A 15429-nucleotide genomic window follows, 5' to 3' on the forward strand; every position below is an offset into this window, starting at 1 on the left:
AAAAAAAATTACGGTCATTATGGGAAGACATTAGGTATCTCAAACTAATATCCAAGCGGAAAAATGAAACTATTGAAATTTATCGAATCAGTTGGAAGTTTGCTCTTAAAACATCAAGACTTCTTTGTTTTCTGGAGAAATCAAAAAGAAATTGAAAACGATTATTCAAAACAACTCCAAGCTCCATATGGCAATGAAATTGGTTTTAAAATTTCACAAAGTGCTTTCCTTTCTAGTGATTCGATACATTTCTGTACCGTTCTCGCTTAAATATTAATTTGAGACCCTTTATGTGTATACTTTTTAACATTATTTTCAACAAGAGTTGTAAAAAACCTTTATTAAGGGCAGTCATTATGGACTATACAAGTAAATAATACAGGAATGAACTTGGATTTCAAACATGCTTTTTTTTCATATTTTAAAGAACCTATTTAAGAAAAAAATAATGCTTAATATGTCTGAATAATAAACATTGAAACAGTTTGATTTCGGACGAGTGATACATTGAAATGGTTAATTTTGTCAGCAATGCGAAACTAACTAATCGGGACAAAAAAAATTAAACGATCTGGGATATAAGACTTCCTTTTGTAAGTATACTTAGAAAACCATAAAAACCATGCTAAACCATAGTATTGTTCAAATTATCCATTTATGATTCAACCATATTATAGTTCAAAGGTACGGATAGTAGGGTTGAATCTTTAAAAAGAAAATATTCTAAGAGGTGTATTGAGATGTTTTTAGTTCCAAAATTATCAATTTATTCGCAAATTCTGCTTATGAAAATGAAATCTTTAAGCAATTTCAAGAGTAAAAACAAATCCAGACATAAAAAGTTAGTTTAGTTGACAGGGCTTCTGACAACTTAAGAATTAAATTCTTTTTTGTTTCATTCTTATAGGTATACCAAATAGCTTATGTGATAGTCAAAGCAGCCATTTCTCCACGCCCAGGCAATTGGATTTTGGAAAGGTCATTGGATGGAATTATTTACCAACCATGGCAGTATTATTCCCTAAGTGACAAAGAATGCTGGGACGTCTATGGTATCAAGCCAACTGTTGGTAAACCGCATTACAGGGCAGATGACGAAGTTATTTGTACATCCTACTATTCGAAATTGAATCCTTTGGAAAATGGAGAGGTGAGTATTGTATTTTAATCTATATTTTCTCCGTTCACACTTAATGTATAAAACTTTCTGCACTTTCAATAATAATTGAAAGTGCTTTGAGAAATTGAAAAATTACTTATGTATTACTTTTGATATTCTGATATCATTACATATTTATAAATTGGGATGCTCTTTATTTTAATGGATGCAGCCCTTAAAGACAGAGAGATTTAACATTTTCACCTACCATCCCGCACGTAGTTAATACGAAGCAAGCATACGTAAACGGTCAAAGTGATACGTGATGGTGGGTGGTAGAATTTATCCCAATGCTTTAAATGAACTCTAAACCGGGTCCCTGAAAGTGTGACAATATTCCATTAATTTTGAGGCAACCATTGATGTTTTTAGGAATAGATCTTCCACAGTATGGTTTAGGCGGTCCTGGATGTGCTCCGGAGATGCTGGAAAATGCTAAATCTCTGTAATGTCATGTTGTACAAACGTGCTATTTTACGAAAGCACCCATCGATGAGCAGTGCGTCATTGTATGCTTTCTGTGATCAGAGAAAAATCAAATTGCAGACATTCACTGTAGTCTGATACCGCATTGATTAAAGAAGATGGAAAAATTGGAGTTAAAGTTTTGAGTTGGTTGTACAAGTTTGATTTCCACTGAGTACAAAAACTTACCTCACTATTACAGAACTTTATTTGTGACTTTTTTCTACAACTACATACAAGCTGAGTGGGAAAAAGAAATAATGTGTTAAAAAGACAAACAACCATTTTAATATTTAAACGAAATGCCGGGTGTTCCAAAAATGACCGATGGCTTGAAAAATCAATCAAGAAAAAGATAGAAGATGGGAATATACGGTTTTTTTGCGTTCTGCATCGGAAAATATGTATAACCCTATTTGTATAAATATATTTTAAAAAAGACAGCGTAAAAGGCAACAAAAAAAGAATTTAAAAATTAAAAAAAATAATAAAAAAATAAATTGCCCTTTACGCTGCCTTCCAATTAAAAAAACTAAAAAGACAGACAACAGTTTCAGTACTATAAGAAATACCGGCAGTGCCAAAAATGATCGACGATTTGAAAATGAAATAGAAAAACGGGAGAAGATTCTCACCAGCTTTCAAAATTAGTTGCAAACTTTTTCAATAGATGATGCTGTCAACTCTAAAGTTAACTGGTTATAGTGGATCAAATAAGGCACATATTCTTCGCTAATTTTAAAGGAAAAGTGAAATCAGTCTTAGTAAAATTAAGCTTGAATTCTGATTTATTATTCAAGAATTCTTCTCCTAACATTAATTTTTCTTTCTTCCAGATTCATACATCCCTTGTTAATGGCAGACCTGGTGTGGATGGTCCCAGTAGTAAATTAATGGTATGTTATCGATACAAAAAAGAGCTTACTGGAAAAACGTTTAACATTACATTTTGAAAGGAATTGAAGTCCTGGTTCAGAAACACATTATATCATCTGTAAAAATGCGACATTTATTTATCTCGAAAAAAGGGTGGATTTCAATGAAAAATATGATAACGCAATAAAAAGACTTACTGCGTTTTTCTACAAAGTTCTTCACTTCATTGCTTTTCTTTGGCATTGCTTTCATTAAAATTCAACAAAATGTCCCTTAATGAGTTTTCGCGCGAAATTCTTCACTTTATTGCTTTTCTTTGGCATTGCTTTCATTCAAATTCAATAAAATGTCCCTTAATGAGTTTTCGCGCGAAATTCTTCACTTTATTGCTTTTCTTTGGCATTGCTTTCATTCAAATGCAGTAAAATGTCCCTCAATATATTTTCCACGAAGTTCGTCACTTTATTGCTTTTCTTTGGCATTGCTTTCATTAAAGTTCAATAAAATGTCCCTTAAAGTGTTTTTCCACGATGTTCTTCCCCTTATTACTTTCCACTGTCATTGCTTCACTAACTAATTTACTGATTTGTTTCATTTTCCAATTTTATTTTTGATACAGGAATTTACGAAAGCCAGGTACGTAAGATTGAGGCTGCAGAAAATTAAGACTCTTCATGCTGATTTGATGACTATGCAGATAAAAAATCCTGAAAATACTGACAAAGCTGTTTCAAGAAGAGTGAGTATCAAATATTTATCTGCAGATACTTTTTAGTTCAATGGTATCTAAAAATATTTAATGTTCATATATCATTCATAGAAATAGTACAACCATATCTTTATTTTTTCTAGTACTTCTATTCCATAAAAGACATTTCTGTAGGTGGTCAATGTGCTTGTTCAGGACATGCTGCTACTTGTGTTTCAGATCCTGTAACTGGGGTAACTCCATTTATATAATCATTTAAAAGAAAAGGAATTTTTTTTAACACAAGATAAAATCTTATTTGTTCTGTAACATATTTATGTATCTTATTTTAAATATTTAAAATATGCAAAGACATTCTATGTATACATTATTATACTGTATGTATACGTTATTATATTAATAGTTTGAAACTTTTTTTTGTCACTTTTTATACATATTAAGGATAAAACAAACAATGAATTTGCAATAATATAACATATTTGCATAATAAGTTACACCTTGAATTCTTTTTTTTATTGCTTATAAATTTTGTTTTAGCATAATCTATTTAACTGGAATGTAATTATGTTGCAGTAAAACCTATTTAAATGTTATGCTAGCCAACATTTAAATTCAAATATAATAAAAGTCTATATTTAAGATAATACATCTACATTTAAGACAATTCTAAAACAGGTGAAAATTTAAATGAATTACAAAAATGAACAGCTTGTATTCACTCTGGAATTTATAAAAAGCTGCGTGCACAAAAATTATTGAAGTGTGCTTAAAAATAGGTTAGAGTACCATGAAACACGTTTTCCTAGAAAAAGAAAAAAACTTTATTTACTTATTTATTTTATTTCTTGCAAAAATACTTAATATGAATTTCTTTTACACGGATATTTAATTTTTCTCTAATAAGCAAAGAAAGTTCACACAATTTTGACTGGCAAAAGTTGAAAAAAAGAAATATAAAACACATTTGTTGTAGCCAAATTTAAATTCATATAAATTTTAGCAATCTAAATTTTATTTAATTCCCTGATATCAACTGAACTATTTCTAATTGGTAAATTTAATTGATGATAAAAAATTTCATTTGCTTAAAAAAATATGAAGATGGTAATAAAAGTCGACATGCTTTAAGAGAGCTCAAAAATAGGCGCCCATTCTCAAGACTCGACAAGCGGGAATGAGGAAAACCAAAGTGATTTCAAACAGAAAACGTAAGTTGCACACGAAAAAAAAAAATATATCTCTAATTTTTCGTGATATTAAATAAATACCAATAAGAATTCTCATTCTTTATATTCCTATCAAATTGTAGAAAAATCTTTATTTAAAAAAATTATTGTGTCATTTTTTTATGTAAATGTTTTGTTGTGCAACTTTATTTAACATTTAAAATTTCGCATTAGTTTTCAATTTCTGCATTAATTTTGAATTTTTATATCATAGATAGATTTGTAAGGTTGATTTTAATGTAAAAGCAACCTTTATCACAAAATACCAACAAGATTTATAAATAATTACCAAATACACCATGCAAGCTTGAAACGATGTTAAATTTAACTATGCTAGGTTCACGTTAAGCTTGCATAAACAGCCCGCCCTTTGGTATCGAAATTGAATCTAAAAACATTGCACATCCTCATTAAAAAATTTTGCGTTTGAATATTTTAGCACACAAAGATAAAAAAAAGTTCAAAAACAAAATTTGCTGTAAAAGCTGAGAATATGTTTTTCTTTTTTTTTTTTTTTTTTTTTTNTTTTTTTTTTTTTTTTTTTTTTTTTTTTTTTTTTTTTTTTTTTTTTTTGGTGAAGGTTTAGGCTTGCTTTTATTCAATCGTTAAGCAATAATATTGACTTCTTCACGTTTCTTTTTGTTTGAATAATAATCAATCAATCAACCTTATAGTGTCAATAAATAAATTATTAAATAAAAAACCTTGAATACAACATTTGCTGTAAGGTTGGGATGTATCTGGGATCAATTTTAAAAAATAGTATTTATTTCAGATTTTTCTTGGATTGTTATTATGCATTGTTTTTTTTACAGAAACTTCAATGTCAATGTGAACATAACACATGCGGTGACAATTGTGATAAATGCTGTCCATTATACAATCAGAAACCATGGAATCAAGGAACTAGCAACAGCGCTGCAGTTTGTGAACGTGAGTTGACCCCTATTATTAGAATTAAAACTCAGATGCTTGTCTCAAAACATTAATTAAAAAATTATTATTTTAGAGTGCCAGTGTTATGGTCATTCAGATCAATGCCATTACGAACAAATCGTCGCTGACAAGCGTCTAAGCATTAATGTTCATGGGCTATATAAAGGTGGAGGAGTCTGTGATAAGTGCAAAGTATGAATGTCTATTTGCATTTTTTTCTCTTGAATATCTTGCATTGTCTGAGCACGCTTTTTGATTACATTTTCATCTTATTAACAGTATACCCTGTACCAGTTTTAAACTTAAACACCCACTTTTTCTTTCAGACAGCTCATATGATCTCAGAGGTAAAGGGTTTTTCGTCAACAACACCCTTACTATATTTTTTAAAATCCTTTTTCTGGAATAAAGTTAAAAGAAAATAGCAGTAGTAATTTATTTACGTCGCACTAGAGCTGTACTAGAGCAATTTTGAGTTTACGACTATCAATGTTCAACTCCGTAACCTTGTAATTTCGAACCCGATACAGAAGACAAAGTAACTTCTAGATCAATTGGAATTAACTAGCCTTCGTGGAGTAATTTTTGATGGAACTGTACGCATTGCCGTTACATGGAGTAGAAAAACATGAAAAACCACCTACGCTTAGCCCGACGGCAAGGGGATTCTAACCCATAATCCGTCTACCAATGAGGATATTTTATGTCAGCATTGTCGTCTTTGTGAGTGGCGAACGGAATTCGTATCAACCAGCTACCGCTGGAATTCGAACTTGGATCACCTCCTTGTTAGGTGAATATTCTGTCCTCTGAGCCACAGTGGTTCACAATCGACCATCTAGGAAACATCCTATAGAAGATTATCCGAAGACATGCCATCATCCCAATTGTGTTCCTTAGTAGAGGGGATGGCACCCCTGTTTTGGTAGCACGACAACCTGCAAGCGAAGTCGAGCACTTTATGGTAGATCAGTTCAACGAGAACTGATACCTTTGCAGGCTGATTAAAGCCATTCGGTGTTCTGAGAACCGTCTCTTTACGATCATTTATTTCCACTATCTGACTAAAAAAAAGATACACATTAGAGATCGTAAATTAATATTTAACTAAGATAAATACAAAAAAAGTACGAAACGTTGATATAAATAGAAAACGTTATCGAGTTCTAATCATTTTCCAGAGAAGGAAAGTGAGATTAAAAAACATCAAGAATTATGTAATTGCTGCAGAAGACAGAGAGGAGTTGAATTGTATTGATTAGGATCAGTTTTGCGTTTCATTCGTCAATCAACTTTATATTTTCTTAATCTCGTCATCAGGATTCGGCAGATTTCAGCAATGTTTTTGCCTTCTCTTCCGTTAAATAATAAATTGGGATTCCCGAAGTCTTTACTTTATTTTTGACAAGAATTCTAACTATACATGTGAAATGTAATAATTAATGAACACTCTGTATCTGTGATTCGTTGTAAAGTTTTTGGATTTAACTATATGAAAAAAAAGTACCATCCGATCAATAGTTTCTACTTCTGTTTCTCCGTTTACCTCAGAACAAGGTATAACAGAAATGCGCCTCTTCCCGTGTAATTTTAAGCCAGATGATGTGCCCTAGACCCCCTGGAAGTTTCTCTCAACAGTTATGCATCCCCCTGCTTTCGTTTTTTAAATTTTACATTTTGACAAAAAATAGAATATAAATGCCATTTTAAAAAGAAATCTGTAGCTTTAGGAGCAAAGCTAATTTCAGATTTGAAATCTCCACACCCGAATTAGGCAAGATCAGGTATTTGTATAAATTCAAGAAAAAATTTGTTCCCAGGTGTTATACTTAATATTTCTTGATTTAATAGTCGAATTTCAGTAGAGTATTTTCAAATGAGCTAGTTAATAATAATATGATATTAATTATCATGTCAGTATATCGTACTTACTCTGAATAAACATAATTTTTTTTAAACAATATCGATTTTCCGAACTCAAAATATGGGATGGCTGCAATTTTAAAAATGCAACTCAACTAGTCCCCTCCGAATATCAGTCTTTTTGGTCTTAGCAAAATCTAACTTCGCAAAATCAAAAGCTTTTTGCTTGCAATTTTAAAAATCATTTATCCCCTTCCCCCCCAAAAAATTGAACAACAAAAATAATTCATAAATACTACGTAATATTTTTTTAAATTATTTTTTTATTATTTAACTTTAAGTTTGCAGGGGGGAAAAAAACGAAATTCGAAGAATTAAATTCAATAATTTCGTAATTTTGTGTTCTTGAAATTCATTACTTGTATGAAAATGAAAGAATAATTACCAAAAAATAAGCATTCAAAAATACAACTATTTAGGTCTGAAAGTCTTGTAAATTAAGTAGGTAAATCTCTTATTTCATCCCTATAAAAACTCTTAACTAAAATACTCTATCCAATAAAAAAAATCGCTAAAGTCGGATAATTTCATCTAAATCACGAATTCACGACAACTTAATTATTGTTGCATTTCAAAATTAAGCTTTAAGATAGCTACCTTATTCTGAAATGATGCTTTTATATCAAATAATCACTTATGTATCACTGAAGACTTTTCTTTCATGAAATAATTTTCTAGCATCATACAACTGGAATCAATTGTGAGCAATGTGAAGATGGCTATTATCGCCCATCAAATGTTCTAAGAAATCACACTAGACCTTGCAGAAAGTGTCAGTGCACTGGTGTTGGAATGACAGGATTCTGTGTTAAAGATGATTCCCATTTAATGGAAGGACTGGTATGACTTTATAACTCTAATCTCAATAATTCTTTATCATTTATTTCATTTATTAAATAATGCGTCAAGAAAAATTCTTGATTAATCATGTACAATTATAAATATAAGATTCATTATTTCTGAAATAAGTTTCATTATATAAATATGTTTCTCATTGTTCAAACTAACACATTAACTATTACTAGTTATTCCATTTAAGGTAAGTTTAGTTAATTTGTAGCGGGTCAAATTTTTATTAAAAATTCTTGTGACTGCTGGATTGTATTAAGGTGTAATTTTTCTTAGTTTAACTCATTATTACTAATTTAAAGAATTTCAAATTACGTTTTAAAATGGAGAATTTAAGCTTGGTTTAATAAAATTTAATTCTTTTTATTTTTTAAAATTTCTATAATCTAAAATAATGTTTGAAGCCTAATTTTTGTTAAATTCTAATAATATGTCTGCGTAGTACAATTCTAAGTTAATTGCAGAAAAATAAAATTCAATAGCTATCTTTTTAAAAAAGTTATAAAATATGAAATGCATTAAAAGAGGCTAATATAGCAATAAAAAATTAATTTTTCTTTTAAAGATATTTATACTTTCTTGTTAAAAACATAGACTATTATTACAATCATTTGATCATACAGAACTTACAATATAATTTTACAATAAGTCAAATATATATTCCTACTCGAATTTAGAATAAAAATCTACAATTCGTTTAATATTGCACATGATTAGCAATCTTTTTTGGTAAATAGTCAAGATAATTGACAGATTAAAAATAAAAATGTGAATTTATAAAGAATTTAATCATTAGTTAAGGATTTTTAGATATTTGTTTACACAGACATATTCATAAATATCTGATGCCAGAGAAATTTTGATTTATTTCATTCAGAAACAGGGTGTTTCATAATGACAGCCCTTAGTACATATTTTTAAAATCCTTGTCAAGAATAAAATGAAAAATTAGAGCTTGCAGATTTATATTCAATAGAGGAGAAGAAAAAAAAAACGGCTAGAAAAACCCAGTGAATTGTTAAAAAAGGAAATAGAGGATGAATAAAGACATCGAAAACTGTTTGATTGCGTTAAAAAATTGAAAGGAGGTTAAAGGCAATAAATGGAAAGCCTTCAAATTTCATCCAGTAACCTAACTGGTTTTGATGTTTCAATCTCGTCTACCTTGTGAATGATTTCTCAGATTTTAATAGCGCTTTTCTATTTCTCACAATTAAATATTATTTGTGCAATTTTTTTTTACTTCATTTTTGGCAAGGATTCTAAATAGACTCATAATAGGCGATATGATTTCATTTCTCAAAATCAGCAGCAAACTGTTCTTGTGCTAAAAAAAACTACAAGCAAAATTAGGATTCATGCAAGCATTTTTTAAAGCGGAATTATAATACATTTTGCGTGACTTATTGCAATAAAACGGTCACTGAATGGAAAATATTAAAAACTTATACGCGTAAGAAAGTTTAAATATAGAAATGAACTATTTCGAATGTGTCGATCGTAATAATATCGTATTTAAAATACCTAGCTTACAGAAACGATGTGGAAATTGCCTGTCAGGTAGAGAAACAACCAACTGTAACAATTGCCGAAAAAACGATTAGAAAATGACGTTGATTTACGATGGCATAGTCCCGAATTGAATGCATCGAAAATTCACGACAACTAATGTTCAACTACGTAGCCTTGTAATTTTGAACCCAATCCAGAAGACAAGGGAACTTCAGGATCAAGTATTGGGAGAAATTTGTCTTCGTCGAGGACATTTTGATGGAACTCACCATCATTTGCGTTTCATGGAAGGAAGACCATGAGTACCTCCTACGGTTAGCCTGACGGCAAGGGAATTCTAACCCATGATCTGTTTACTACTGAGGATATTTCTGTATTATATATGATATATATATATGATATATATGATATATATTGTAGCCAGTGCAAGCCGGATGCGAAATTCGTACTGATCAGCCATTGCCGGAATTCGAACCCGGTTCACATCATTGGAAAGCGAACGCTCTATCCCCTGAGCCATCACGGCTCCAAAAAAGTATTAGTCAAATTTAAAATTCATGCGTTATTATTACATTATACTAAAAATATCGTTGCATTAAAAACTATAAGAAAAAGACATAACTGCCGATAAAATTGTCGGAATATGATGTGGATTAACGATGGGATAATCGTTAATAAAGCACTTCAAAAAGTGATTACTCAAATTTGAAATTCAGATGTCGAAATATCTTATTAAAGAACCGGGAAGTTAAAAAATCACATTAAAACGGCCGAAAATTCAATATACCCCAACCAAACAGCGAGGTTGATTTATGACAGAATCGTCGCGAACTGAGTACGTTAAAAAATTATTGCTTGAATTTGAAATTCATTCACGTGACATAATAAAATCATATTGAAAATATTGGAATATGTAAAATTACTTGAAAAAGGACGGAAAAAATATCGAAAAACCAGATTGTCAGGAGTTACTAGCAATTTTTTCTATTGCGTTTTTCTGTAACTTGCATTTGACTTTTTTTTCCCCTTTAACTTTTTAACTAGCAATTTTCTACTTGTCTACGAAATCGCACCCTGGCCGTTGATTATCAAACACTCTGTGTATTATCTCCAAGAAATAGATTTTAAATCCGGATGATACTTATTTTCTGTATTTTCTCTTAATTTTATCTGCAACTTTTAAATTGACATTTCTTCTCTTAAATGTTAAGAGATAGTTTTTTAACATATTAAAAACTTACTTGTGCTTGCTAAAGTATATATTTTAAATATTTATAAGAAAAAATTGTATTTATCTTGAAAACTCAATTTTGTATTTCATATTATTTAGAAACCAGGGTCTTTCGTTATTTCCAGTTTCTCATTTCAATGTGGGGTAAGGTGGAAGTTTATTTTTAACTTTAATGCTTCTAGACCTATGCCTGCTTGCCTGATATTTTGTCTGAAACTATATGTAGAGAAGCTGCACTGTAGACACCACTTTTTATGTTCTTCGCATGTAATGAGCTTTGTATTGTGTTGTGCATGTTGATTGTGCCATGCCATGAAAGAAAAAAAAACATTTAAAAGAATATTTTATTCTTAAATTTTATGACTGATCTTTTCCTTTATGTAGCACTTTCCTCGTGAGTGTTTTTGTAGTTCGCACTTTTATTTTTTTTAAAAATATTGTATTACTAAAAGCATAGTGTTTTCTTTAAAAAAACAAGTCGTATGTTTTCCTAAAACTATAGCAGCATGCTTTTCTGTGGCTTTCTGTTTTAGATGTGTATTTTCTTTATTAGGGCAAAAAAATTTTTTTCTATGTTTTGTGTTTTTAGAGTGTTTAGTTCTTTTTACTTACATTTAGTCCAACTAAGCATTTTAAAATGTTTTTAGTCTATTTATTGCATTAACTGCTCTCAATGTATCAAAGGGAAACTATGAGTTTACTTTAGTTTATTTTCTCAAAAATTAAAACATGTTTTGATAATAATTTTTAATTCTTTGTGCTTTTATTTCTTTTTTATTATTATTCACTTGTTATTATGTATGTTTCATCCTGTTCATAGATATTTCAAGGTGATTCTAAGTAATTTTTTACTTTATTTTTTTTAAAAAAAGCTTTTTATAGAATTGAAAAAATTACGCAAAAAATTAATATTTACTTATTTTAAATGTTTTTGTGATAGCTTTATTTTATGCCTTTTAATCTATACATATTTGATTTACTTTTTGTAATAATTTTTTAATGTTTTCATTCTATTTCATTGCTCTTTTTATACTTGTATTCGTTTTTTGTATAATTTAATTCGTATTTTGTTGGAATGGATCTGAATTTGCAAATTTTTAAGGTGCATTATAAAATAATTTTAAAGTTTTCTATGCATAAAATTACTGAAGAAAACTATTTATATTTTTGTTTTCATTTAGAACTTCTATATTCTTAATATAGAAGTGATGAAAATATTCCATATTCTTAAGAGTACATTCAAATAAACTATTATACTGTTTTGAATATGTTTCATAACAGAAATCATATATTTTATTATAATTTTCAATTGAAATGAGTTCTTTGAATTTTTTAACTCAATAAATAAGAATTGAAGGAAGATTGTATTAGATACAAAAATTTATGCACAATAATTACATCAAATCCCATTAAATATAATCGTTAATTAATTATGTCAAAATATGCAGCTGTTAATGTCCTAAATGTAGTTTGTTATGCAACTAGTAATACTATTTTGAACTTTTCCACTTCATAGATATGTCAATTTTTATTTTTTAAATTATTTTAAACTCTGTTTATTAAATTAAAAAAAATCCTTTACTCTGATTTTAAATTATTCTTTCTTTTTTTCCATTCTTTATTCCAATTCTTTTATCACTCTAAATTAGTTTTGAATTTTCAAAAATTTTTTTGCAAAATTATGTTTCGTTAAAGTAAATCTTTATCTTTTTTTTTGAAATTGGAATATGTTATAACCGCTCTCAACATTCTAAAAAATGCTTTGAAGTCAAAGCTTTAAGAAATGTGCATTTTTTCCAGGAAGTGAGCATTGCAATTCCAAGGATTAAAAATTAATGTACAATGCTTCAAAAAATGGACCACCCTGAATAACTTTAGTTCCAATGATCAGATCTTTACGTTCTAGCACTTAATCTTAATGGTTCAAGGGGGTAACCTCAAATATGTTGATTAATTGGCGCAGACGATATTTTAAGTTACAAAATCAAACACAGAAGCATACTCTCTCTAAATAAACATATCTTTCTTTCAACGGATTCTGATTTCTGACCCCCAAAATATCGGGGGTAGCCCCAATCTAGGAAATATGGTGCCCATAGTTTTGTCAGGAGAGCAATTCTATCTTTGAACCCCTTAATGTTAATTTTACTTTTTGCGTATTTCACCATATCTTGAGAACTTTTTCACTAAATTGAAAATATTTTGCCCACATTTGTAAAATTCGCTTCTCCAAAGATAATTCTGTGCAAAGAGTAAATTTTTTGTAAATATTCATTATTTTTATAATTTTATTTAATAATAGTCGAAAAATTTTTGAATTCTAAGGTATAAATTTTTTACATCACCTTAAAGTAAACAATTTTACATGGCGAAATCGGTTGAATAGTGTTTGAGAAATCGAACTTTTACGATTACAACTTTTTCAAAATTCGTTTTCTCAGGAACTATTCGATCGATTTCACTCAAATTTTGCATTTTGCCACGTAAAATTACGTGATTAAAAATGATGCAAAAGATGTGCACCTCACTATTCAAAACTTTTTTTGACTATTATTAAATAAAATTATAAAAAATACGAAATATTTACAAAAAATTTATTTTTTGCACTGGATTATGTTTGGGCAAACGAATTTTAGAATTCTGTGCAAAAAATTTTTCAATTCGCTTTAAAAGTTCTCGAGTCATAGCGAATGGCTCAAAAAATGAAATTAACGTTAAGGAGTCCAAACTCTGAAAAGCTCTCTAAACCTAACTATGGGGACCATATTTCACAGATACCGGCTGTAACTTATATTTTAGGAGACAGAAATCCGAATCCATTGAAAAAAATATTTATTCAGGGAAAGTACTTTTTTGTGTCTGATTTCGTAACTTAGAATATCGAGATAATTAATTCGAACTAACTAATTAATTTCGTAACTAATTAATTAGCATATTTGAGGTAAACCCCTCTAACCATTAAGATTGAGTCACAAAACTTAAAAAAACCGATCATTAGATCAAAAGTTATTCAGTGTGGCCCTTTTTTTCGGCTCACTGTACACTATATAATCTGTACCATCGTGTTATGTTTCTAAAAATGTTAACTCTGATTCATATGCATTTTATTCTGAATGCGACGAGAAACAAATACGTACAACAATAAAACACAAATATTGCTATATCTCATTCTAATCAGATGGGATTGGAATAATCAATATTAATTTTATTATTAATATTCTCCTTACATGCCTGTTATCTTGAATGGACATAAAAAATTATCTCAATTATTTCTAGTGAAGAAATTTAATGTCAGTATTTAAACCTTACATGCAAGTAGCATGGAAATTAATTTTCTACATTTTACAGGAACCAGGTGACTGTTTCTGCAAAACTGGATTTTCTGGAAAAAATTGTGATGAGTGCGATATTGGATACAAAAACTACCCGTCATGCGAACCATGTCCTTGTTATACTGCTGGTACTGTTGGGAGTTCCATATGTGAAGGCGAATGCATATGCAAAGTACAATTAAAATTTATAGCTGCATCCTGTTATATTTCTTTAATATAAATCTAGCCTTTGCTATAGTTATATTTTAATTTTTTTTTTAGACTCATGTAGAAGGCTCTAGATGTGACAAATGCAAGCAAGGCTACTATCACCTATCTCCAGATAACCCTGATGGATGCTCACAGTGTTTCTGTTTTGGAATCACTGATGAGTGCACTGAGTCTGATTGGGGTGTTAACATTGTAAGGCAAGCTCTCGTTTATTTTGCTTTATGAATAAAATTTTTTTTAATGTTTTTAACTGAATTATAATATTATTTCATTGCCCGGGATAGTCTAGTTGGCAGGGCTCTGGACTCTCATTCGTGAGAACGGGAGTTTGAATCTAGCCGGCCGAAGACTCCCTGTGTGGTAAATGGTGATTGGTGCACGTTAAATCTGTAGAGTCACAAAGTCCACCATGTTCCCATAATAAATTATACCTCTGAGGGTACTGAATTGGAGATTGATCGTTCCCCGGTTCAGGTCAAAATTACAATATGTGGGTGAATGAATGGATGTAAGAATGGGTCAGCCCTATAAGCGGGTGAGGTGTATGGGTGTGGCAGAGAGCAAATTCTTGGCCATAGATGGCGCCACAAGAAAGCAAAAACAATCGCACCCTCTCTGCCTTAATGGCTGACGACAACAACAACATTATTTATTTCATTAATTTTCCTAATCCAGATCCAGATAATCATAGAGGTATACTTTAATAAATACCTATAGAGATATTGTATATGAAGAAAAAGAGGCATTAAGTTTTAAAACAAACGCTATCTATACCATGAAATTTTGAGATAATCTAGAAAATTATTTATTTTTTTCTTAAAAGGAATAGATCTAATGCTATTTATATAATTAACACCTTATTCAAACATAACTTACATATAATATACAAATATATAGTGTCAAAAAATGGATTATCTTGAATAACTTTTGATCTATCTAATGAGCGAATTTTTGCATTCTAGGACTCAGTCTTAATGGTTCGATAGGGTGACCTCAAATAT

At 29.7% G+C, this 15429-nt stretch overlaps 1 protein-coding gene across 2 annotated transcripts in view; it reads left to right on the plus strand.

Moving 5' to 3' along the window:
- The window catches only part of LOC107442050 (laminin subunit alpha-1), a 111418-nt gene that overhangs the window by 37226 nt on the left and 58763 nt on the right, over positions 1-15429 (plus strand). The window contains exons 4-13 of one of the 2 annotated variants that reach the window (XM_016055505.4): positions 908-1150; positions 2461-2520; positions 3120-3239; positions 3353-3442; positions 5251-5368; positions 5445-5563; positions 7973-8134; positions 10986-11030; positions 14235-14390; positions 14480-14620. In XM_016055505.4, coding sequence (XP_015910991.1) covers positions 908-1150; positions 2461-2520; positions 3120-3239; positions 3353-3442; positions 5251-5368; positions 5445-5563; positions 7973-8134; positions 10986-11030; positions 14235-14390; positions 14480-14620 — 1254 coding nt within the window. The remainder of the gene's footprint in view (positions 1-907; positions 1151-2460; positions 2521-3119; positions 3240-3352; positions 3443-5250; positions 5369-5444; positions 5564-7972; positions 8135-10985; positions 11031-14234; positions 14391-14479; positions 14621-15429) is intronic. The other variant, XM_016055506.3, reaches the window with a different exon arrangement.

This window comes from Parasteatoda tepidariorum, chromosome 10 (genome assembly GCF_043381705.1).
Source record: "Parasteatoda tepidariorum isolate YZ-2023 chromosome 10, CAS_Ptep_4.0, whole genome shotgun sequence".
In the NCBI taxonomy this organism is placed as follows: Eukaryota; Metazoa; Arthropoda; class Arachnida; order Araneae; family Theridiidae; genus Parasteatoda; species Parasteatoda tepidariorum.